This window comes from Varroa jacobsoni, unplaced genomic scaffold, assembly GCF_002532875.2.
Source record: "Varroa jacobsoni isolate VJ856 unplaced genomic scaffold, vjacob_1.0 contig02234, whole genome shotgun sequence".
NCBI lineage: Eukaryota > Metazoa > Arthropoda > Arachnida > Mesostigmata > Varroidae > Varroa > Varroa jacobsoni.
This window is the reverse complement of record NW_019214780.1, coordinates 5,242-32,249: the sequence shown is the minus strand read 5'-3', so window position 1 is coordinate 32,249 and position 27,008 is coordinate 5,242. Positions and strand designations below refer to the sequence as shown.

The 27,008-nt window shown below is 41.4% G+C and overlaps 1 protein-coding gene across 4 annotated transcripts; it reads left to right on the top strand.

Moving 5' to 3' along the window:
• Positions 1–187: 187 nt before the first annotated feature.
• Positions 188–27,008, top strand: LOC111272431 (MKRN2 opposite strand protein). Of its 4 annotated transcripts, XM_022853877.2 has the most exons (7): positions 188–1,084; positions 10,769–11,032; positions 20,483–20,756; positions 21,161–21,284; positions 21,486–21,577; positions 24,353–24,438; positions 25,041–27,008. In XM_022853877.2, exons 2-7 carry the CDS (start codon positions 10,935–10,937, stop codon positions 25,255–25,257), a joined length of 891 nt encoding a protein of 296 aa, XP_022709612.1. In that variant the 5' UTR covers positions 188–1,084; positions 10,769–10,934; the 3' UTR covers positions 25,258–27,008. The 4 variants fall into 4 exon arrangements, with proteins under 4 accessions (XP_022709612.1, XP_022709616.1, XP_022709614.1 ...); XM_022853881.2 differs by lacking the exon at positions 10,769–11,032 and having other exon boundaries at positions 214–876; XM_022853879.2 differs by lacking the exon at positions 10,769–11,032 and having other exon boundaries at positions 217–1,084.

Below are 27,008 nucleotides of genomic sequence, written 5' to 3'. Positions count from 1 at the left end.
GGATTACTGAAAATGACGTACGCGCGGTTCAGGCCATGAGTCGAAGCTGTGATCGAAAAAATAGTAGATACATTAAACGGACGTGTCTGTGATGGATGTGCCTATTGACACATACAAAAAGGAAGTTCTTCCGAATATCTGTTTTAACTTAGAGGCACCTTATAAACAAGCGACGTGAGTGCTGTTTTAGTTCATCCTCAACAGTCTATAAAAATATAGTTAGTGCTGATTGAGCGAGGTCTTTGCTTTCTCGCCCATATTAACGGCGCCTCTTTCCCCGAGAAGTTAGCCACAACAGCCGATCTGGTGTTGATGTCTGTTGCCGAACAGGGAGATAGCCACGGACGGCCAAGCAAATGGGCATCGGATCTCCCAGTACTGGTTGCTGCTGTAGCTGCTTCGAAGTGGCGCCGCCCAACAGCCCGATACGGCAAAAACAGCTGTGAGCAGTGGAAGTAGCATAGCGGCAAGCTGAGTCCATCGTTTGCCGATGGCGGAAAGCGCTGGCAAATCAAATACAGTTGTCTTATGCAAAACAAAGAGCAGAATACCAAAAGAGTCCTATTCGATCTGGCCCTATTTGAAAGGAACAATGTCACGCAGTGTTTACACAGAAAGCATTTGATTTTAAAGGAGAAGACCAAAGTATCAGAGGTTCTGTGGCGAATACACGTTAAGGTTTTAAGGCAAAACTTTTTGTGAGTCCGCTCCGTGTTGAGGATGTGCTGTGAAGAAACGAAGTGACTGAATTTCTTTGTCGGTTTGAGGTGTCAAACAGTAACAGACTTAGAGAGAGAGAGAGAGCAAACGGAATTTGAAGCAAACCGAGACGGAACATCTCCTACGATTGAAACCCACTGTGATACCCTCACTAAAGTACGCAAATTGAATTACTTTCTTTTGCAGCAAGGAGCACCAGCGTGCTCTTTGCTGTGGGGTTGTGTTAAGATTGTAGTGACATCGGCAACCTCCGATTTATCTGTATACTTTTGGGGTTGGGGCGACTGGGAATAGGAACTGTTGAGAAATAGTTTTTGACAAGCCTTTTGACAGGTCTAACTAGAAGGCTGAAGAAAATAGAACGGTGAGTATCGTTAAAATACAAAGTTTCTCTTTAATATTAACACAGTCGAAATCAATATAAATTGCAGCTAATTTACCATTGCGTAAAATTAAATTGATATAAAGTTATAGCGCCATAACGTCCACTAAATACCGTGCGCGAAGAACTTTGGACAAGTTATATGCTGAACAAACTTTAGCGATCTACTCGGTGAAATTATTTCGAAAGCAAAGGCCAAGGTGTGCATGGAAATGTAGCTGAACGCTTAAAAACCGAAATTTCATGATACCACTTGCCGCATATCTGCCGGAAACCAAGTTAAGAAGGAGACCGATAATGCTATCACTTCTATTATTGAAATGTTTTCACAGCAAGTCAAGGAAGACGCGCTCCAAAAGGCTACTGCTGCCAATGAAAAAAAACTGAACATCACATTCATTTTTACGTTACCTTATATGTGACCAAACCAAACTTGAGATGTGTACATTTTTTTTACTCATTAGCTGCGATTCTTTATTCAATCCAACGTGCGTCGTTTCTTTAACAATTCAATTAGTTTCTAATAAGTTACCGATTAAGTAAGTGAATTTTTCTATCTATGACCTTTAGGGGTAAATCGATAGTAGAATATGCTTGCCCACCAGTTCTCCTTTATAGGGCATTGTATTTAAACGGACCTAGATCGGAAGAATAAACTGATTAAAACCAATGTTCGATAATCTTTAACTTAATTCTGGGAGTATTTGTGTAATGAAATCTCGTATCGTCATCAAGTAACTAGAATGCCTGCCTTTGATTGCTGTGCCTGCGGTGCATAAGTCCATAAGAACTTGGAATAGCGGGCTGCATCCATTGTTTAATTTTGGGCAAGTATTACGATCACCTTACGTCCGAACCTACTCAGTACTGTCAACGAATTGCAAATCTTTCCGGGATAACATTCGCCCCTGGTTTCTCTCGTGCTGGCATTAGAGATTAAATCATCCCTTGTCTATGGTTTTTCATTGATTAAAAATTCTGCAAATCGCACGTAAAATGCACTATAGGCATTTCCAGCTGATTTGGGGTCAATTCACAGGGGACTCATCTTTCACTCAGTGTTTGCATTTTCACCATTTGGCTCATAATTCTTTAACATGGTACAAGTGAAATGCCATTTTTGACTGACAGAGCCCTTAAGCTCTGCTTTCGTAGACAACCACTTCGATTGAGGCAGTGCGTTCGTATCATTCGGGTTCCGACATGTGGGCATCTTCTTTCCGATTTTCAACACTCCAATCTCAGTTCTTGAAACATTCTCACTATGCATGAACTATGTTTTCACTTGAGGCGTCGTTACCTAAAGTTTTCACCACTTTTCGATACATTTCTGTAGCGTTATGGTTTTCGAGGAACATTGATTTCCAGGACTAAAACATGTTTCTGAACTAATTTCTCGCGAAATAACCGGTCTTCAGTCACAAGTTACTAGAGGATTGGAGTATTTACCAGACAAATTTCGTCTGCTAGTGACGCGCAGTTCAAAACTTATTCAGTTTCAAAATGCGCCAAATTCGCTTACATCAGTATGATGTTACATATCTGAAGTGCAGAATGGGATAAAGTTTCTTTGGTATTCTCAACGAAATACTAGGTTACCTTTACCCGACACTATACGAATACATTAATTTGTAATTGGTGTTTGTTTTGTTCTATTATGCAACCTTTGATGCCGTTCTTTATACACATCCTTTATACAGTTCCTCTAAGTATACATATGTGCGCGTGCAAAACTCCCTGGCTCACTTGGGTACTGGATATAGCTTTTTTGAGAGACCTGTATTTTGTTCGCTTTCCCGTTTAAATCGACAGTTCGAGCTCTTACGTCCGACCTCAGCTAAGCCTGGCTTTAAGTGGCTGGTCCGTTCTAGCCTGAAACAAAGCCTGTGTACGCCCGGTTTCGAGCCGAAACCATTTTACATGTCCTTAAGTTTAGTAGGTGAACACGCTGCCGCTATTCTTACAGCGACATCGTCTGCCCGTCTACGGACATACAACTTGACACCTATCTGAATCGTACGGATGACGGGTTCCTTATTCGTTTGAAATTTTCGTTACTACACGATGGACTAATCGGTTAAATGCTACGAAGGGCAGGCGTTGTCAAGGTCGACTCGAACCGAGTTTTTGCCTTCTCCTAATGAAGTATTTGTCAGACGAGAATTGAATGATATAATAAAAAAAAAAAAAGTAGTTAGCGCTCCCCTGTGCTTCGATTCCACGTTAATCTAATCGTCAGTAAAGGTGTGCCTGTAGCTAAAACTTTTATATTCCGTTTTATTGTTGCGATATATAGTCTCATAGGACCTAAGGACTTCGTGTCCGACTTTGTGCGTGAGCACGAACCAGCAACATCCTCTGTTGTATCCTGCTCCGCTGTGCTGTGGTGCCTGTGTATTTATCCTTTCGATCCTCCTCGTCTACACACAGGTCTATACAAAATCGTATGTCTCTGTTCCCTCTGCTCACATATGTATTTGTGCAAAGATAAAACAATATTCTTTCATCGCTTTATGCTATGCGCCATATGTGGTTACCTGTAGTTGAATAGTTAGTGTTGGGTTGTCCGGAGCCATTTAGTGAATCGAAACCATTGTACACGTACGAGCTGGACTTCCATATACTGAGTGCACTGCTTTAGGAGCTTTTCAAGAGCTTTTTTTTTTATGTATGATTTACACTTCTGTGTCCAACCTGTGCCTGTGTGTGTGTGTGTTTATGGTCGATGGATTGTTTGCGAAAATTGATGGTACGATATGTTCTATCACCTACCACCTCTTTAAAGCCATAAAAGCAATCGAAATTATACGGAGTCGAATATAGGAGCTAAAATTTGTTTTTACTTTATCCACTCCGTGATTGGAAGGTCACGATCAGGTCTTACGTTGTAATTGTACAATCGTATTGGGCATATGTATGGTGTGCCGCTCGTTCATAAGCCCCCTCAAGAACCCCTCAGGATTTTACGTCTTTAAAATGTCATAGTAACAAATGGCTCTGGTATACATTGCAGTGGACGAGCTCATTCTCGCCAGAATCTATTCAATTAGGTCCGATAGATAAACTATAAAGATAAAGGAGCGCAGGCATACTAGAAAAACGATTATTCGCATTTATAATACCTTTAGCTCTAACGATTCTTTATCGAATTTATCGAGAAACACAAATGAAAGTAAGAAAATAATCCGGTGTTGATTAGAGTGTGATTACGTTCCTGCTGTAAGTTAACTATGGAAGTAATTATTAAATGAAACGAACCGCTACAACGAATTATACCCAAAAAGTTTGCGATATTCCTAATGTACTGCATCGAATGACGTGATGCACCCAGATAACTCTTAATAATACTTTCAGCTTTCCAGCTGAAAAAGCCAGGGGTCATTGATTCGAGCTCCGCCAATGATATATACTATACGTCAGGTGTGATTAAAGAAAAATACGACATTATTGGGTACGAGATTCGTTTGACTGCTAATGCCAAGAAAACCCATAGGTTTTTTTTTCACAGAATCGCCAACTAACCTGAGTAGGTAGTCCTTTCTGTACATTCTGATGTATTTTTTCTCCAAAAATACTGTCTATTAATCTCAACGAGAGGAAATTTGAGGTGTATTAGCTAGAAATTCAAAATGTTCGCGGGTCGCTCATTGTATGGGGAAGCATAAAGCAAATTTCGATCTAGTAATCAATTGAAAGAACGACGTCAAGTAAACGTCATGCGTTGCCTTAGGCAACATAACACAAAATGACAGGGGAGAGCTAGAACGAGAACTATATCTATCCGATGAACTTTATTCTGAAATATGAAATCTATTAAAGAAAAAAATAACACTACTTCATCTAAATAATTTCAGTTTTCTAACCAGCGTAGTAAGGCAAGCATCATCAATAGTAGATTATTATTATTCCGTCATGTTGTCCCAACAAATGAAGTCAGCTAGCGTCTACTTCTGCATTTTTAAGAGTTTGCCGAATATTTGATATTGTTAGTTACTCTATTATTACATAAAAATGGTAGCGAATCTTGCTTGATTTCAAGTTTCCTTTTATTCCGTTCCGAAAGCACGAGCTCAACTCGTGCACATATTTACCTATCGCGTTAGTACAGTTACCTATATGTAGGGCCGAAATTGCACAGACGTTTCATTAAATGGTAGAATAGTGCGTAATATGTGACTGTGACGTAAGAGTCACGTTATTACTGGACACGATTAGTAGCCGCCGACGCTTTCTCATACCGGCACATGTTGGACCAGTGGGAAAGTCGGCCAAGAAAACGCTAAACTTTAGCACATTTAGCAGCCATATTGGGCGTATGGCGCTGACGCGCTTTTCCCTTATACGGGTGGCCGTTTGCTCCTGTACATTATTAATTCGTATAACCGTTTTGAGATTTTCACACTGTTCATCCACCCCTTTTTTTTCCAGCAAAAAGCTCAGTACGAAAATGATAGCACAAGGACGTCATTTGACGCCGCGCACCGCCAGTTCACGTATTGTCTATTCGGCGATCGGTCCGACATAGCCTATAGCTGTTCATCTGCTTTGAAGGTTTTCGAAAAATTTCCCCGAGGAGGGGCATTCAGGCAGGTGTGACCAGTGTTAACGCTGTGGTGTAAACAAACACTTGTGAACAGCAAAGGCAAAACAAAAGACTGTAAAAGCTTTTATTTTTTTTTTAATGAAACGTATGTAATCTATGAAAGTTTGACGTTTTCAGGTTAGTAGAATATTTAATGTGTAAGAATAAATATGATCGTTTAGTACACTCGGTTAATGTATAGCATCATTTAATCAATGATAATTTTATTTCTTTATTTAATCATACTCATCGTGTTTGTAATATCATTGGCGGGACTCGAGGGCAACAAGCACTGTGTTTTTTTCGCTCTAAACTCCAGTTTCTGCGCCGACCGCGTCTTGGCCAGTTATAAATATTTAGTCACTTGTTTAAACAAAAATTGTCTGTCACATGATTTTTTTTCTAACCATATTCACTCAGACAGCCCTTGCACTTTATAGTTTACTTATTTGTTAACATATCTTAACTTGAATTTATTAAACTTGAGAAATCTTTGGAGACATCCCGATAACTATATTCTGTACGCTTACATTGAACAGGAATAGGGTCACGGAGCGTTGACAACCGTTTAATCAGCGAAAGATATTCTCATGGATGGTATAACTATTTGAACGCAAAATCAAGTGGTTTGCAATTACACAAATATGTAAATTGTCATGTAGAAACGATAAGTTCCTAGATCTTTGTGAATACATCATTTTACTGTTATGCATCTACCGATCCGGTCCTTGATTTTGCAAAGCCTTACATGATTGTCTATAGAAGGCGGGCTTTATATATATATATATGAAAGCGGGCTTTTATATATATATATATATATACATATATAGGCAAGCGTATTATAATATTAAGCAGTGAGCTAAACCCTAATGATGATGTCTCTTATCGGTTTCGGGGACTCTAACCGTCAAACGTACGTATAAGGTGATGAGATGGCTGAGGTCAAACTAAACGGACAATTAAAGGTGTATGCACAAATAGAAGATGACTACCGCAGTAGTTGTTTTCTGTCGATACCTGTAAGATTCTCGTGCTTAATTAAAAAGGTGACGCTCACACGTGATGTTTACAATCCGTTTGTCGACTGTGTCTATTTGTTTGACGCGAACCACGTTTCAAGGTAAACAAACACTATCGATTATATCTGACACACTGTTTTCCATTTCGTCTTTTAGCACGGAGTTAGGAAAAACAGTTATTAAAGAAACGAAGTAAGTATATGCTATCTAAATCTGCGGATTTTAGGCATAGATAAGGCTGGTAAAATCCTGTTTCAGGGTTATACGGCGCGTAACACGACCTCACAAAGTAGACTGCCTAATCGATATAAGCTTTATTATTATCATTATTACTGTTGTTATTAAACCACGTTTAAGATCTATCTTCGATTAGGATTTTTACGTAGACATATAAAATCTACTATTAAAACGAATGAGTAGATGCATGAAAAATCGGCTATATTTTTTTGTAAATATTTCTATATACATTCTTGTTGCGATTTAACAAAACGTTACAAATGCAAAATAACGCGACTGAGGCATCTTTAATTACTTGACCGTCTCGATAGCCAACGATGTCGGCTGAATCTGCCGGAGAAAAAATATACTTAAATAGTAGATTTTATTTTCCCGCGTATTTTTCATATTTCGCTTAGGCTAGCTCAGTGGAAATTGCGGTGTCAGACTCAATGGTTTTCATTTGTTACGCGCTGGATACGACGAAGCCACCTGATCAGATAATTTGGCCATGTAACTTAATGAAGTTTAGGTAACTCAGGCAAGTTGTCTACTACAGACGACCTCAATATAGCAAAGAGTAAGGGAAAACGAAAAAAGAAAGAATAAGATCGAAATATTTCGAATTTAAAATATGTAGCTTTTGGCGCACAAGTTTTACCGAAGCGTTCTTGCTATTTTTATATGAGCATTACCACTTTCTTTTATAAATCTGAATAGTACGTTATAAGCATTACAATAGTAACTCTATCGTTATGGCATATATTCTCATTGAGGGTTTGCTGAATATCATTATTATTGAACTTCTACAGTCTTTTAGCAAATATTTAAAGTTTGAGCCTTGAGAAATTCAGCTAATCAGCAGATGGGAGTTCATTCTACAAAGTAAGTGAACAAGGAACGGCAAAACTATGGGATGCTATAGGATGTGTGTAATGATTATATATATTTATATGTTCGGATATTTAAATATATTCTACGAAAGATCTCTACGAGGACGTTTCACGTAGCGATATCTTCGTGTAACCCCAATTAACAAATGATTCCAGTTCGAATAACGTCGAGATTGATAGGACGCTTGTATGTATGCGCCTGCGCTGTATGACCTGCGCAGACGTATTGACATTATATTTTTGATACTATTATTCACAGATAAAGCCGAGGCCATGGCTTAACTAATTTCATTTTTTCGTTGAAGACGCGAGCGAAGTGATCATTTAAAAGGTACCAATACTGACCAGAGGTCACCTTCTTTCTGTATTTGCTATTCATACCATCCATAATCGCCACTACTGATTCAACTATATACACACGCAAATATATTTTTATATGCCTACATGAACACAGCTTTACTTCTATTTGACGTTGGTATCTTTTCATGAGGGCATTCCCTGTTTAGTCGATGCGCGGCAATGGCCATCGCCATTGTTGTTATATGTATATGCGTGTGTGTGTGTGTAATGCTAGGCCCCCTTCCCTGTGTGCACAACGACAAAATAGCGCGCAAAAATTGATCCGTTGCCGCCCACGTATGCCGTCGTCGCTGTGGCGCAAGAACTATAAAACATAATTAAAAGGAACACATTCGACCGTACTACTACTACTGCTAATATTTAGGACGTTCGCGCAGTTCAGCCTGTGGAGCTTTGCGAACACAAGAATTTATGAAGGGGGAGGCTCGAAGACTAGGATTTATCACAGGAAAGTTCTCTTCTAGTTGTGGCATACCGACTAGAATGGTTTGTTTCTGTTCTTAGTGCAGAAGCAGCATCATCTTGTCTTTATTGTTATAAATGTTGTTGTTTATGATCACTGCATTCTTGTTCTGTCATTGTTGTATTCGTTGAATGGTCGCTTCATTCTATTCGGTCCGTTTTTTGCGTGCTTACCTGCCTGCGGCCATCCGCCCGCCGCCCTCCAGCCTCCACCAGTGCTAAGAAGTCCGTTTCGGGAGCAACAGCAATCTTTCGTTCTTCATTTGCTGCCGTTCCCATTTGGTGTTATTAGGACAGCCTATGCTTGTAATGGTAGCCGAATAGCTCCAGAAACTGGGATGCTATAACTACTGTTTTTGTTGTTGTTATTCTTTTTTTACTGTTCCTGTCTGTAATGTGTTTTTGATCCGCGTCAGTTCGACTCTGTATTTCCTGGCTCTTGGATCAGTGAAGCGATGGCGGCAGCCTTTTGTTGTGGGCAGTGGACAAAGAATAGAGGAAGAGGGATTTTCGAAAAGCAACAAAACCAGATTGACCTTTAGGCCAGTTCGAATTCAAATGGTAAGAATCGGCCTGCAAGTGATCCACGTTCCTGTGCTGATAAGTTGCTGCTGGCTAGCTGGATTTAGCATAAGCGTATTTATGTAACACTCACGCTGAAACAGCCTAAGGAAGGAAAATATGTTTCCATACGGATTTGTGAAGGGAAACTTCAGTAATATGAACTTCAGTGAATATGTGATGCAGATTTTTTGTACGGATATATATACATAATTTTTTTCAGTCGGAAATAGACCAGACCGGCGGAGAATTGTGTCGAATCATCGCGGAAAGAATACTTCACCATTCTTACGAAATATATAACTATAAATCTATGTCACAAGCTGTTACACAACGAATTTGCATTTCAGTGAATTTTCGCGCAAGGACCGCATGCAAAAAACACGTCCTTTACAAAAAAATACACTCTTTCTATTAGGACATGTTCCATAAACCCTCGTTTTGGCACGCGCTTGTCCATCCGTCTGCTGTTAAAAAAACGCCGCAGACATCTAACTACGCCGTAATCGAGAGACAGGGCATCATCTACTGGGTGTGCCACAAATAACTGGAGTCTTTTCAGAAGTGATAGAATGATTCCATCGTACAAAGGTAATACCATTGGAAATAGTAAACATTTCTAGGCCAAAACGCTGTCCTATAGCGGTATGTAATACATTCGAATTAAAAATGAAAGTAGGTCTTTTTGAATGATGCTGGTCTTTATCATCGTCATGGTCGTTATTTATCTTCTTTCTTCGGCTAGCTAGAAAATCTAGACGAACGTCAAAGCCAAACACTACCATATCAACTAGCAAATGCTTGATCCAAATGGTTTCAACAGAAACGCGAGCAAAATGAAGATTGTGACTATGATAAGACAGGCAGCAGTAGCAAAACCGTCAACCGTTACTGAACCAAAGCAAAAAAATCTGGTTGAATCGTTACATATACAGCGTGTAAGTAGCTATCCGATTTGCCGGCCATACCACGCGAGGCCGAAGCGGTCCCGAAGCGGCCCGATGTGACGCGATCACGAGACACGACGTCCACCCGGCCCGCACCGTCGTTTGCGGGGTGATAATGAAAATAAATAGAAACACCTATTAAGTATAGAATACGAACAGTTAGAATTTTTAATTACTCATTGCGATCGTTGAGTCCGTCGTCTCTTCATCTAAAGCGTATTGTCGAAGGGTTACTACCTTCTCTCTAGACAAAAAATTGATCGGCTATGGCAAGAAAATGGCGAAGGAAACAATCGTCAGAAACGATCTTCACGATGGCTTGAGGAGACAATGCGTTTAGTTCTGTTGCGACGTCAGCTATTATTTTAACGAACTAGACTGCAGGAATCCATTGAAATTGGACGACCGTTGAAATCTTCGCCCCCACTTTGGCAAGGCAAATCTTGGCTGAGCACGAATACGATACGGCAGCGATGTACGGTGATTTACTGTAGATAACCCGCAGTCTGACTTTACAGCGAGGTATAAAAAGCACTCAGCTAGCAGTGGCCGACGGCCCCAGGTCGATCCACTGCTTATCACTCGCCAGTGTCATCTGTTTGGTTCTCTGCCGTCGTCTGAGACAGATGTCCTTTGGGACAATGGACAGGAACATCGCCCCATAATTCCATCTGCTGCGTCACAGTCGAAAGAGGGCTTGACACTACAATGTTCTCATCGAAAGCTAACGGGAGACATCGGGAAGGTGGGGCAGAAACAAAACTCGGGAAATACTTGAGCGTTCCATAGAAAATGACTTCGAACTTCTGTGACCTTACTTTGGCTAATGATGAACGTAGTGATGCTGACGCTGTTGGTGACATGGTTGCAGGAAGGAACAGTGTGCTTAGGTAAGGCCGAAATGCTTTTACGAAGTTGTTTTCCTTAGGGTAATGATCGTTTTAATGATTTCAGATGTCTTATTGTTTATTATGGTTAAATATCTACACATGTAATCTTTTCTAGAGTGTCGTAGTGACAAATCTCCTATAGTTGGACATAGTGAAATGGAAATTACCCAATTTAGCTGTCGTATCCAGTCTATAGCTCTTAGTTGGTCAAATAGAACTCACTGTCGTAACCAAACCTGTTGTAAAGAATATATATATATATATATATATATATAAGAACTTTATATCATGTAAAAGGACTCAAACGACGCTATGTATAAAAATTAAATTACTAATAGTAATAGGGTCTTGTTAGTTGTAAAACAATTGGCCGAATCACCGTAGAACAGTCTGAGTATATATAGACATTTCAATCGACCGATGTTCTCCTGTTCTTGAATTAACGTATACTTCTTTGTTTAACGGCACACCGTTGTTAATTACATACAAAAATTAAAGCACAATAACCCAGTTGATATCGTCGAAGGTCTTCATAGCTAGCCGCTAGCAGCCTATTTCATAATCTCACGACCACGTCATTGACTCGCACCGCGACTGGCCTACTCTTGTATTCCAACTTTGCATATGACGCGATACGAATTTTCTGATACACCTGTAGAAAGTCTTATCATAGCAAAACCTGGAGTACCGTTTGCTTTTTGTTATTTAGATATCAGCTAATAGCCATTCACCTGACTGACTTTCTATCGTGTTCCTACGTCAGGTAACGCCAGCTTTCGTCGACGATAAACAGTGCAGCCATGTCTAATTTCTAAATAACTAGAATAGAATTCAAGCAAACTACATTAATAAAGTGCTCATGAAGATAATAGAGTCACTAACAAAAGCCGGCTCGACTTGTAGCGGCTTCGTTTCCATTTGCTTCCGTTCTATTCCATTCGGTGGCTGTAGTTGGCATCGGCTCCTGCTGATTCTACTCTGGTCCACGTTGCCGAGTGTTACATTGTCCTTATGCCACAGCGCGTAATACGTAAAACCATCCAGTCGTTGGTCGTCAACGTAACGACTCACGCGTGACAATACCTGTGCTATCGTATCAAATTCGAAGCGACGGTAGCGACTGTGACACTGATGCCGTTACAAGCTTTGAAAGACTAGCTCCAGCTATCGGTCGAAAACGAACGCTTCTATTGAAAACTGGACGATATAGAAACCACAACCACGTCGACGTCGACGGGGTTCTGACGTGGAGTGTTCGCGTTTACAAAAGTACCGTTACCCCCGGCTGCTTCTCTGCCCCACCCCCAACGTTTGCATCTCCCACGTGTTATCAGTGGCTAGTTATACTGCTGATAAATCAGAAACTGACATACAAATGGCGCCGACGCAAAACATCTACATAATTTACATTTATAATATCATGTGACCCCTGGACAACGACAAAAGGGCTCTGTGACGTTATATCGCTACGAAGAGAACATCGCGTTGAGGGAACGACCGCGGCTGACAAACAAATACCGCCTCAGCTGAAGTAGTTTAGCATAGCGGGTAGACGCAATGTCTACGCTGTAAAAAAGACGACAAAGCGCCGTTTGTCGACAAAGTGAAGAAGACGCACTTAGTAAACAGATCTATTTAACTGGTTAACGCCAGGCACACAAGGGAACATCAACGGCAGTCGCCGCTGAACCATGGAAAGCGGCCATGACCATAAAATAATTTGCCTTGAAACGCATACATTTCAAATACCGCCTAGCGGACAGCCAAACAGATCCTGACCGCAAGCTGACACTGACATCTCCGCGCGGTTGTTTTCTACGTCAGCGAAGTAAAATGCACACAAAACAACGACAGCAGCAGCAACAGCGGCCGCAAAAACGCCGCGGTCGTTGCAGGCGAAAGGGGACATAAGACGCTGGAGAATAGAATTGCTATAGCTAAGACACCACTACATCTATTGTTTAGACTAGTTCGTGACGTACATTGCAGCCATTGTATGGCCGTACCAGTATATATATCGTGTAATAGTTCAAAGCCACCAAACATCGCACACATTGTTTTGCTAGCTAGAGGTATGAACAGCTTAAAGGGGAAAGTACCTCAAGAAGTTCGCTTTTCTGCACCTGAACCTAATTTAACTGTGTTTCAATGTTTCATATAGGCGCTTGCTCCATGTTCAGTGCTAAACCGAATGGACGGATAACGAACGCCAGCTTCGCCTGTAGACGCAGCCGCTGGCGGTTATTGTCAATACTATGATAGTGCTGTGCAGTAATACAATTGCTCGTCCAGCCGTGCGTAGCCAGTCAGATCTGTGATCTACCAATGCCAAATAAAGGCATCGTGGTCATCAATTGCGCTACTAAATACAATGTCTGGCTTTGCAGAAAACATCAACGGACCGAACGGAGTCGAAAGAGCAAGGCGATCATATCCAGTCTACTGTAATGTATCCCGTTTAGGCAGCGGCAGCAGCAGTGGGTCTGAGGGTGTTAGTCAAGAGTGAGAGGGACAAGGGAGAGAAAGAGAAAAGCTGTGAGACGGAAAAGGACGACCCGTTCCAATTCGGACGTTTCGTTTACGAAATCTGTCGATCATTCCCTGAGCTAACTCCTGGGAGACCAGAAGCGGCAATCGTGACAAAATGGCCCGATTCATTTCTGCGAAGATCTGGGCCTGTTGACGCAGCTTTGCGAACAACGGTCGACAACTCAAACTATTGGTGACGCCTGCACCCATTCGTATGCGAGTCTGTATAAGTGCATTTGTCTGCTTTTATTGGGTGCCTCTATCAGTTTGCTTAATGTTTTTCGTGTCCCGCATCCAGCGCCTAAGCCGTTAGGCCTTACGCCAGGCGCCTGGTTTTTTCCCAGTACGAAATGAATTGAAAGTTCACGCTCGGATCCGAACCTGGCCCATCACGTACGTCCTTAGGTTTTGACAGGCAAACATACGGTACCTACTGCGCTGTCACGAGAACATGACATTGTAAGTATACGTGACGCTATTCGAATTTGTTGACAGAGGAACGGTTCGTTTCGGCGACGAAGTCTGCTATCGCATCGTACGGCTTGACTGTCTTATACACGGGTCAATGTTACACGTACATTTCAATAGGGAAAGTTAAAGAACACGGCAATAATTTGGCGGCAAGCAACGATTATGGGAAGCTGAATGAACATGTGTGGTATCTATCGGCATCTAGATACAATTACATACTGTTTATCTGAGCTATTTTCAGGTTCTATGTTTAGTATGTTCAGTATTGTCCAATAGACCTTTTATGATTCGAATTATTTTTCTAAATACTTTATACACAGACTGAGCCATGATTATTCGCGAAGATTATCGCAGCAATACAGCCGACGGAATAGGTCTGTCATAAACGATTATATGGAAAAAAAGTACGTAGCTACCGGTCACAACAGCATACCCTACTCCATAAGATAAGTTTACAGTATGTAGGGCTCAATCTTCTAGTAAATGCAATGTCCACTGAATGAAACCCTGCTGCATTATCTGTTGATAGCGCCCGTTTCTATTCGCTCGATGCATCGACGCGCAGTACGTGTGTGTCAATAAAGTGTTGCATAATTTTTAACATGGCTAGTAAAATTAATGATCAAGATAACTGTATTTATCTGCAAGTACAGATTCGCCGTGTAGAATCATTGCTATTCGGTCGTTTCGCTATATCGTCGTTACAACACACGCGAAAGCTCGTGACGGAGCGAACACTGTTGTTTGAAGCTGCGGCAGGGGTATCGATACCGAGAACTTAAAGCTTCAGAGCACCACTCGTTGTCGCCGTCACCTTCAAGCCCATCACAGGCCATCATAGACGCAACTGTTATTCTCTTCTTTACCCTCAGTATGCTTACTATGAAAGATGTACAGTTATCCGTTTGGAATACTTTGTTTGGAATCCGTTTGATTTGTTCGCTTAAAAAATTAGTTAGATAAGGTATGAGACGGATGAGCTAGATTTGGCTTAATTGGATATATCAAAATGAGATAGCTTGAAATAGGCTGATTTGTCTAAATCTCATTTTTGGTTGTCCGTATTCGTTGCGAACCGCATGATCAAGCCTCAAAGTTCAAGCTAAATCGAGCATATGTTAAAATGCCGTCAATAATCGACCCATCCCATAACGGGTTGACACTGGTGTTCTATAGATTGTACTGTTAATTAGTAAATGGTTGTTCTTAGAAATAAAAAAAATATTAAAGGAACCAAATTATGTAACTCATATAAACAATCAACTCTCAGATGAGAAGGAGACAAAGTTAATTAGATCATTCCTTACAGTTTCACTTGCGGTTAATTAGGCATTAATTATTTTCGGGTATGAGTCGCTCACTTTATAGTAAAAATTACATAGACCAGATATTTGTCCTATCAATCTAATCGTTTTATTAGTAAAAAAAACTTAACAAATCGAGCTTTCGGTGTTGCCGTTCCAGGGTCCTGGCTCTTGGCAGAAAACGAATTGTCCGATTTCAAACCTGAGCCATTTTACGTACCTCTGAGTTAGACGATCAAGCCTGTTTGTACAGCGTCATCGAGCCAGCAGTTGTAACTCGTTGCTGAAGAGCCCCACAAAAAAGCTATACCTACTAGGGGTCGTATTCGTAAGTCGCAAGCCTTAAAAACATAAAGTTGCACTCGATAGAGCCAAATGTGGTAACGCCCCTCATTTTAACAATTGCGCGACGCGCGTAAAATACAATTAAATCAGTGAACGAGATGTTTGACGCTTAACATGGAACTGACGAGGTATCGGTATCTTCAGGCGATAGAACGTAGGTTGCTTAGCGCGCCCACCAGAAAATAACAAACTAACAGACTATCTGAAATTTTATCAGCTAACCGGCTCGTTTGAAGGAGAGCAAGCTATTTTCCAAACTTCACAATGAAGATCTGCTGCCTCCGTCGCTGTTCATCTTCTCAATATACTGAAGAAGATGGGCTTGTTGTTCGCCAGAGCCAGTGAGTCCAGTGTACGATATTTGTGCGTATCGTCTCGCAGTTAAAACGGCGTGAAGCGAAGTGAAGAAAAAAAAAGTCCAGAAGCGTTTCATTTCGATTCGACTTTGTACTACGATTTCTTTAATGGCCATAATGTGTAAGTCGCCTACTGATCTATCATAACAGGCAGCGTTGATGGATCTTGCCAAGGTTTATGCCGGGTATGCCGGGTCTTGCTCATTGAATCTACACATAGAGAACGCGATCTACGGTGTACACCGGTTCGATTAACGTAGAAAACAGTATTTATTTAAATAACGAAAGTGATTTCGGTCGATCTAAACGTCGGGAAGGATCTATGACGTACTATTGCTACATGCGCAAACAGCCGTTGAATCCGCAAGCGCCAATATCTGGGATCGTGCCGTAATCTGAAAGCAGAACAAATTCTATAAATCTAAAGAATCAGATGTGTGGATCCATATGCTTCGTTGTTTAATCCGCTGAAATCATTGGGGTCAACTTTACTTGATTACAAAATAGCAGCCTTTTAGAGACCTAAGATAATAAGCGTTCTGCTGAGGTAGATATTTTTCTTACTGACCAATGAGCTGAATTCTTACTTACTCGTTAAAATGATATGTGTATTACTGAATTTAAGAAAAAAAGTACCCTACCTGTTCTTATCACTGTGACCATGGTGCTTATTATTTTGATTACAGACGTGAATATTTTCAAAACCATGATTGTTATTTAATTGAGTTACTCGATGAGTCTATATAGTTGCTTGCCCTGATTTCTAGATGAAGGCTGTGACGGAGCTAAAATCTTCTTGCGACTATTAAAACTGTCCCAAATATACCTTGCCGCTCGGTCTGCTAATGGGCCTGTGAACAATCTAAGTTAATTAGTAGAGTAACACATAGTGGCGATAGTTTTGTTCAACGGACCCACGGATCGGGCACTTGTTCAGTCTTCATGTTTCGAGCATCACGTCCGGTATCTCCGTTATCTATTCCATCAGACGGTTAGCTCCCAGCACGAAGCAAGTTGCGTCTATGCCCAGATTCAACAATAATATGTCCCAAAGATTAGCTTGCAAACATGTTACGCATCACGGGGACACATGTTTGGCCTACTTGGTAGTTACAAGCTAACGACTTCATGCAACAAGAGTATCGGTACTCATTATCTAACGTCCTTATCAATAAACATATGAAAGATGGGCACACGCGCATCATCTTGCTATAATGTTATCCTGCCCTTCAGTGCGAGGTTTATCAGCCTGATTCGCCGCTCAGTATCTTCCCAAAAAATAATGGATAGCATTTGCATTGAATTGCCGAAATCGACAGACCTACAGATAAACGTTGACTTTTAGTAATGGTCAAAATGCATGAGGAGTGTCATAGTGTGTTACTGACGACGCACGCGACCCCGAATACAATAAAAACAGAGAGAGAGAAACACAAGCACCCATTGGATTCAATGGTGCCCACTTAACTTGATACTGCCAGCCAATACTGCACTGTGTTGTTCAGGGTTCGTCGTAAAGATGATAAGATAAAGTAAGCCTTTCTCCTGCTGACGTTGTTATTGTCGCCAGCCATTATATCGATTCAGAGCTTCTCGCCCACAGGTTTCGCAGGCTGGAATAGACGGACGGGCTTAAAGTGCGAGTGCTGTTACTTCACGAATCTTATGCTATGTGCGTATTGCTTTCATTTGATGCTTCAATTCGGAACCTCACTGCGGCATGACTGTGGCTCGATGGTCGTCCATTGCAACTATATTAACGCAGCCTATCGCGTCAGCTGCGTTGAAGCTGAGGGTTACATCTGTGTGCGTTGATCCTTGACGGTGAACGTTGTGAGCGCTGCGCGGTATCTGCGTGTCTGTATGTGTAGTCCTTTGTCTGTTGCTTTAGTAAAGGCCAAACCAACGGCATTAGTATTTTTTATAGAAGTACTGCATTCGTGTCGTTATCGTTTTCTCTTTGCTATTGTTGTTATTGTCATGTTAGCGCTATATTCATTGCAGTCATCATAGGCCGCTGACATTGCAGCAATCGTTGCCAGTCTTACTGTTGCTGCTCACAGCCAATCTATGTACATCTGTTTATTTGAACCCTTGTATCCCTTTATACGACAGCGAGTCCAACTTACTGTCTTCGTAGTGTAAGCTTGTGACAGGCGAAAAATGCCAAAGGAGCCAAAGCGACTCGCACCTGCAGGCCTGCGTCAGGCCGTGCTCGTCACTTACTCCGGCCATTGCGCTTTGTATCATTTGGCGGAATCCCCTGGCCGTGTGACCCCGGTGTCCGTTAAAAGGCTTCAATAATATATATGTGAGGAGGGACGATGCCCGCTTATCATGTCGCTAGTCTGATTCGCCAGTATTTGCTGGGTAGAAGCATGGCTCTGATAATACAAGACCGCCACACTAGCCATTTTGCTGTTGGCTATTGAAACGCTCCGTGATCCGTGTCGGACAGCATGGTAAGTGCAAACTGGACGCTAAAGCGTGTCACGGATGCTGCTTCAGAAAGAAGACTGGTAAGCCGCGGCATCAGTGCCAAGCAGTGTTATCCTCTGACCATTGCAGAAGTTGCGGTCATTGTTTCTCTTACCGCAAAAGCGTTCGTTATATATATATATATATATATATATAGACGGGGTGCCTCAACAAATGTACGTACAGTTTAGAGTGGCGAAGGCTGGCTGACTGGCTGACCGACATTGTCGTCGCTGTCACCGTCCGTGGTTAAAATGACGCTGTTGGCCTTGATTGGACCTGCTAATGAAGATCACGATAAATGGATGAGAGAGAAGAGAGAGAGAGAGAGAGAGGGAGGGATGGGGTGAACGAACCAGAAAAAATAATTACTGTCTTGTGCTTCTGGCCTCTGTAAAAATCAAGAGAAGTTCGGGGCAGTTTCCAGTAGGAAATGGATGAGAACGAGTGTTTCATGATCTGCCGTCGTAGCTGTTGCATATACACGGTACGTGTTTAAATCTTCTATTTCTTTTAGGGTAAAGATGCGTCCAAAATGTATGTTTTTAGGCAAGCAGAAAAAAAGGATCCAAGCGAAATTTCATTCTGTTGCGAGTGATACATAAGTTACACGGCGTGGGGTGTCTGTTTATATTTGCAATCGAGAACTGGGTAAATTATAAATAAACACCTATAAGGTTCAAGTGATGGTCGACGCGCACAGAAATCTACTGCCTGATTCGGTCCTGGGCAAAGCCTGATATACTTAAACTTCGTAAATAACTCGCTGCTGTGTCAATGGAATCGATTTGCGACGGCTACTTATAGCTAAAAGAGTCTATTTTCTGAAATCTGTTCTCATCATTACTTTCATTAAAAGTACCATCCATATGATTGACGTTTGGTATTTCAAAATAGAGCCCTCAATCGGACAACTGCCATACATCAGTTGACGTCGGGTAGTTGTTAGGTGCCTCAGCAAATAAAGGAAGACACAGTTATGCCATTGAGCATGGCTACAAAAGAAGTCATATTCCCAGTCTTTTGTGTCTATTGCGCGTATGTCGAAGTACAACGGTGATCTATGTGCAGTGAACGCGACAAGCAATTCAATAATAGATCCCTCCTGTTTTTCCGACGGCTTCGCCATTTGCCTTAACGTCAGTCACCATCACAATGCACGTCATGGAAGTTGATACGTTGATAAGTTGCTATCTACTGATGATAGCGATTTGTTGGCCGTTTCACGTTAACCCATGTCGTTCGGGGGTCAAACCGACAGGCGGAAATTGCGCCTAGTTAAATAGCTCCAATTCCTCAAGTAGCTGATGAAAAGACGCTTAGTCAGCGACAGGGCCGCGTCGGGCGACAGGGAGGTTAACAACGGCAATCTTCGAGGATCGCTTTGCTCATTTATTGTTTGTCTTGTCCGCTTCTCCGCAGACTTTGTTTAGCTATTTCGTAACTTCGCCGAGGCACGTTCCATAGAGGGAAAGGTATTGGCATTGAAGTTGGTTTACGTAAAGCGCGCTAATGAACCGTCTTGCATTCGGTGAGAAAAATCGTATCAATTCTAGTAGGCCAAGCAACGGTAATCACATACACCACTGGAGTATTAGGCATTACGCAGATTACGTAATGCCTTGAATGGATGTAACAAAGTCGATGTCGTAGGTAGTGGTCTTATTAGCGGAAGGTGGGGGTCTAGAAGTTTGAGTTTGATATGCGTTTCAAGATTCTAGCCGAACTAGCATGAAGTGTACCTTTGCAGAACTGAACCTGCAACTGATGTTGACTTAGATTTATAGGGTCAGGAGAACCAATGCTATTGTGTTTGTAAGAGTTCGGCTGCTGGTGGCAAGTCTTAGCAGTCTTCACGGACAGGCGAGATACCGCCCTAGTAAGTTTTTTTTACAGAAGCGGGCTATATCAAGCATGCACAAACCAAAGAACGATGTTTTTCCATTGATTTCCTTACAATATTGCAGGGAACTGAAAAGTGTCCTGCATGACGAGCATAAGATGACAGCGACCTCGAATTCTCCGAAGGCGATTGTCACATCTATGCCTCCCGCCGGGTCGTCGACTGTGGCCATCTCGACACCCGATGGACGGTCTGGCTGTCCACCAGCAACGGGGCCGGCTAATGCCCGCCCAGTGCTCTGCTTTCAGCACTGTCTTCGCGAGGTGCATCTCTTGTGCCTGCAATTGCCTAACACTTGTCCTCTATGCGATAAGATAGTGGACAGGAATTGCTTGTTGGTAAGTCGAACATCAGGTTTCGGACAAGAAACGCTTGGTTTCGAATTTAAACCACCAGATATTCCCGAATTTCGAAGGCAGAACCGTTGGCTTAGTGGGTAACGTATTTGTCTGCTAACCTTAGAAATACGTTGTGGTCTAGGTTTGAACCCTAGGTGGTCTAGGTCCGTGTTGGGAGCCAGCCTTCTGATCGAATACCTAACGGCAGGATCGGGCGTAAAACCCGAAACACGGAGAGGCAAGGCATCGTGATATAATATCCTCATGAGAACCGCATCGTTGTAGCATATGATCTAGTATTTTGCTTTCTAACGTTCATGAAGGATAGCTTCGTTCGGCCTATTGGTGGGTTACAACTTCATGTAGGAGACAGAAGTCAAAATCTGCCTTATCTATCCTTCCAGCTATCACCCTCAGTAATTCCGTCACCGTTCGGGCCAGCTTCATCGTCGCCGTGTAGCGTGGTTATCAAGCCATCGAAAGGTTCTTTTCTCACCTCATTAACGACCTCATTGGATCTACACGTTGGTAAGTTAAATTGAAGATATTAGCATGGAGTACACCTTTCCATACAGAGCAAATTAGTTAGTGAATATTGATAAATAAATCAATACACTGTGAAGTTATTTCGTTTAGTATTATCAAAAACCAGCAGAAAGTAAATAAAAAATAAAAACATTAATTAATGCATATGGCGTTTTTAAAATTCGACTCTATCCATGTACGTAGGATTAACGGATTCGCACGGCATCGTTCACGAGTATGATCGTCGAGGTTTGACCGTTGGAGCTGGCGATTGGAGACAGTGTGTTACAATACCTGTAAGTACAACAAGTGCCTGGCGTTGTAGAGTGACACTGCCCATTCTGTGTGCACCGAACTTGCCTGCCTGACACATTATCAGGATCACATTTGATTGGGCAGCATCTTAATTACATTTTCAAATCTCAATATAAAGTACCTTAACTGAGCATGACGGTATGTAAATCCCACAATGGCAATATACAGGGTGTTTCAGAAATTTACCCAAGTCTGTGAACGATTAACCAAAGATTCGTGATTTCAATATTAACCTTCACCGAAATATTATGTCTTGTTACTCTTTTTAATTTCATGTTTAGACAAGATGATGCATTTCAAAAGAAAACGAGAAGACAATCCACGAAATTTTAATCGAGAACAGCAGACTTCGCTCTAAGTTCGGCGGACTTTAACTTAAGATTTTAAGTAAGGCTTGACCCGTCCAAGATAGCCTTTTACGGGTTCTTTTCTCTGTTTACTTTGTATGTAAAATATATTTTTTCTCCACATCTATAAATACAAAAGGAGTAAAAATAGAATTGCACCGAAGTTAACACCCGAAAGCCTCAAATTTTCCTTTATCTGTAATAGGCCTGCGTCACTTCAACATCACCCTGTACTGCCATAGGCTTCCTTCATACCCACTTCGTCTTAAGCGGCCAAATTTCAACTGGTTCAAACCAGTAGTTGCTTTCTATTTTAATGAAAAACATCTTGTTTTTTTTTTTCTGTATTTAATTTGTCGATACTTTTTACCGCAATAAAAATAGATACTTCCTCACCAACCGGTTTACGACAGCTCACGGCTGAATAGTAGTGTTATCGTCGTTGTTGGCCATCACCGTGTCAAGTACCATTTGTTGTTGTTGTTGCGAAGGATGAAATTGCAAGCGCTGTTGTTAATTGGCCACTTGAACATAATTTGTACAGAATATGTCAATATATCTATACCAGTCGACACTTACCGATGGACGGCACGAATAGTACGAGAAATTAACTAAAAAATCTAACAATGTGTATTTGCTGGGTCGCATTGTTTGCAGTCGCTAGTGCCGTCGTCACTGATTTCATCGTTTTTTTACTTTTTTCTAAGTGGCCAGTGTTTTTGTGGTCAACGGCCGGTCGGCCTTGTTCAGATCGACATACGTGAACGGGCACATGACAGCAGAAAGAAATGTTATCGACATTATGCAGTGATAATAGTTATGTTTTCCCGTCACTTCAGACCATATTATTAGGTCGAGGGATCGTTATATCATGCCAGCCGGTGGTGAGTTGCTGTTAATACGTTGAGCTAACAGTGCGAGGTTGATTGCCCAGGGTCGCTTTTACTGTGTAGTTCCTAGTGAATCAGCGTATAATCCAGTCAGGGACTGCAACTATATGAAACAGCCGAAACGAATCTACATGGGCTGAACGGTAATTCTGTTAACCTTAACAGGTTCATATGTTTATGTCTGCTATGTACATCATGTAGCATACTTCAGCGTCTTTTTCAAAGCTGGCTATACTTTGACGAGATTTTGTAGGTAACAAAAAAGAGAAAATGCCCCGTAGCTGCCTAATAAATTGAATACCTGTTTCAACTTTACGGTCGGTACTTCCGTTAAGCACTAGATGACTGGCCTTCTCCAAGACCACAACACCCGCACGTCAATGTCTAGTATCGAACCTGGACCATCTCGTTAAGTATTCTGAAATTTAGCAGGCAAACGGGTTACTATTCCGCCGCTGCAGGTGCAGTTCAGTGCTGGTGGGTAATGCCAACGCGGTGTCTCTATCGCTTAAAGTCCATTCTTCTCTAGCGGAAAAAGCCGCATAAAGCGTGCCCGGCAGGATAGCCACATAAATCAAGACGGAATGGTGACTAAAGTAGAAGTGTTGCTTTATTCACCTGCCTCTGATTGCCCATATGGGGTACAATTTTAGCACTGCGATTGTCTTCTCATACTCTCATCTTCCTAACAAGTGTTCCGCAAGGCTTAGCCGCAATCCTACAGGCTTCTCACCTCCGATTCCGTCGACGCTGATGCGCTAAACGAGTCGCCCTGTTTACTTGAAGGTGGAAAGGTCTGTGTGGAAGTTGGCTGGTATCAATTGATCGTATGTGATATTCCTTGAGCCTGCCATTCTACCAAAGGAAATTAGAGTCGCGGTCCATTACGCCGTGCCAACGTTGCGATGATGGAAAAATGGAAAAGGCGAAAATAGGAGTTTCAGTTTGTTGAATAATGCTGGGCTCTGCACAATTGCGTCGGCTCCCGGTTTCATGCTGCCACGATCGGCTTAAGCAAGTTATGCTTAGATAGTTCTTATTCGTTTGAATAGACCGTGTCACTGATTCAACGTAAGCTATTGATAGGCTTCGTTGGTACTTACGGAAATTGCGTGTGCATTGATTGTGAGTAACCATCGTTTCGGCATCGGTCACCATTGAACCGAAGAGTTTTCAGAAAAGAAAAAGGGCACCATGCCGACAGCTACGGAATAGTAGTGGGCCGTCATCTCCGTCAAGTTCAATGTGGCTTAAGTTGTAGTGGGTAGATCGACGAGAACAGCGTAATAGGCATGAAGATATTTCGACGTAAAAATTGGTCGTTGAGAAACAAAGACAGCAACAGAAACGTACACTAGTGTTTTCGTCTTGCTCTATATTAGGTACTATTCCGAAAGCATCGGAGCTCCAGTAACAGCTGAGATTCCGAGACGGCGTCACTTCAGCTGTGAGGTGGTCAGAACACAACTGCGTCTGTACTTATCGTACTAACAAAATTGCTTAATCTCTTTGCTTTCAGCTAAGTGCTGATTCCAACGAGTCGAAGACGATCGATTCCAATTTCTGGGATTATACTCTCGAGATTACGGAGAATCGTCAGTGCTGGCAAGTTTAGTATGCTAACTTATTCGCACCCGGATATATAGGAAGCAAACATTTGTACACAAAAATTTTATGTAAACAATAAAGACATTGGAAACAGTCTAAGAATAATAGAAGAGTATTGCGAACTCATAGCTCTAGTAAGAAATCTAGAATTTTGTTTCGTATTCTCGAAGATATTGACTTTTTTTAATTATTTTTGCCGAAAGACCAACACCAAGCATCTTTAATAATACTCCGATATTTAAATAGATAAGAACATTTTTTTCTATAGGCGTTATCTGTAACAATGAGCACAATAAACGGTTCCAGAAATGTAAACATGATTGCTTAGTAAAGAGTGTCATTCCTCGAAATCCGAAGATCGTTAATTAGTTTCAACGAGCTTTATCTTTAAGTATACGACTTCCACTCACTTCGGATTTACTTATCACAGCGTCAATAGAGCAAGGCACTAATTTCATTTTTGCAATGAGAACAGCCAGAGACGCTATGTTTTGTATTTGGAGCAGGTTAACGATTGACTCTCCTGCTATACGACCTCACAAACTGACTAGTAATGCTTGTTAAAATCAATCTTTCATGATCTTTACGAACAATTTCAGGTCACGTGAGTGCTACGACGGCGAAGATCACAATTGCTTCACGTTTGTACTGGATTTTGTTCGTATGCTCCAGCTGCCTGGTCTGTCGGCTGTGGCCTTAAATCGGACACAGTTCTGTCAGCAAGTGATTTGTCCACGGATGAAGTCAGTGGCGCGGTACGTCACGCTATACCGGAAACTTGAAGCGGATCACATCTACGTAAAGAAGATTGCTTGACCAAATGCATAATTAGCCGATTATGCTTGAATTTGTACGAAGTCCGCAAGCAATTATTATTTGTAATTACTCGCTTCGCAGAGTTTACGCGTGGCCTTGTTCCTTCAGCTAATGGGAGTATCGTCATCGTCGAAAGAGGCCGAGTATCCTCAACGCTGTGGAGCATAAACAAAGCAGTAACTTGAGCGGATATAATAATGTGCTCCGTCTACTTGTGGTAATTTTTGGGTAGCAGTAGTCATTCGGTGGCTATCTTCTCGATCAACCTGTCACTGTAGTCTGCAGTAAGTGGCACAGCGAAACAGGTGCGTTGGTCCTCCTTGGGCTAAATCTTAGCGCTACCTACGTAAGCCAAAAAAGTATCACATCTAAAACACAAGGGGGCGCTTAACCTTCATTGTTCATTCAGGAGAGAATTGAAAGAAGAGACTTAGCATATGTGACGCCATTGTTATTACATAGAAGAAAAGATGTAGAAAAGTTCACGATTTCAAAGGGTTGGAACTATCACGTTTAATACGTTTGGCACAACCGCGGTATAGAAAGCCAAATTTTCAAAACAGTGTAATGTACGTTACTCGTTGTTGTGGAAAATTTAACAATAACGATAATGATATTGATTTCTGCCACTTTTCGAGCCGTCCAAACGGTTATAGTGAGAAGCTGCACTTCATATCAATAATGAAATACGAAAGATAGAGTACGGGTCCGGCTGCGGCACGCCAATGGTTAGGAAAAAAAAAAGAAATTTAATTTGAACGTTTCGCTAAAGGGATATGCGATTTCAACGAATCCATCCAGCTGGTGATTTATACACTCATGATGCATATATTATGTGATTCGTCAAAAAAAAAGGTCTTCCTAACCCTTTGGTAAAGATATTCATAATTTTATCTAGGTAAAAAACACATACATAGTCTATTCTTCCAGGCTAAAAATACCAAAGCGTAATTTATCGATTATACTATTACCAAAGTTAAGCCTTCTATTTAAACGTGTACTTCTGTAATTTTTTAAAACGAGCTCCATAGGTTAGTTGGCTGTCATCTTTAGCTATTAAAAAAGATATATATTCGTAAAAACACTAGAACCGAATTTAGCTGAATTCTCAGTCAAACATTGTTTGTTGCTTTAACCAAAGCTGATTTCTCAAAAGAGATGTACTTTGTCCGTACGGCCGTACTGGCCGCTCAATTTATGGACGTCATAAGATAACAATTCATCAAGTGTGATCAGCCAACACCTGCAATAAGTTCTGGTTGAAAGCACGTATGTGAACTTTGTTTGACTCTCAAACACGGTATAATTTCATTTTGATTCATTAATATGTGATTTTTTTCGTCATTGATTAATATCATCCGTCTATATAAACCTAGATTAGAACCCATGGAGAATGATGCTTAACGATACCATTCCAAATATACAGTCAGTATAATCTAACAAAATAGCAATAATCGTTTTCGTAATATCTATCAAATCCTGCTTGAGTCGGATCATTTATCGTACTGTACATACAGCAAAGTATGCATTAGGTACACGTATCTCGATGGGTTGCTTTCTAAGCAGATTTTTCCCTATGATATGTTTCCATATCATCACATGAACCTGCTTCTCTCTATGCTGTAAGCCCGCAGGTCGAATGATCCTTATACCTCCTGCAGCGTACGAAATGCTGAGAGCATACCTGCAATATAAGATTTCCCATAATCCTGTACACAGTGTAATATACAGAATAAACAGAATTGGCCTTA

Coding starts and splice junctions, on each gene's coding strand:
- LOC111272431 (XM_022853877.2), top strand. CDS start 10,935: ATGACTTCGAACTTCTGTGACCTTACTTTGGCTAATGATGAACGTAGT. Junction 21,285..21,485: donor CTCATTGGATCTACACGTTG/GTAAGTTAAATT, acceptor CCATGTACGTAG/GATTAACGGATTCGCACGGC. Junction 21,578..24,352: donor GACAGTGTGTTACAATACCT/GTAAGTACAACA, acceptor CTTTGCTTTCAG/CTAAGTGCTGATTCCAACGA.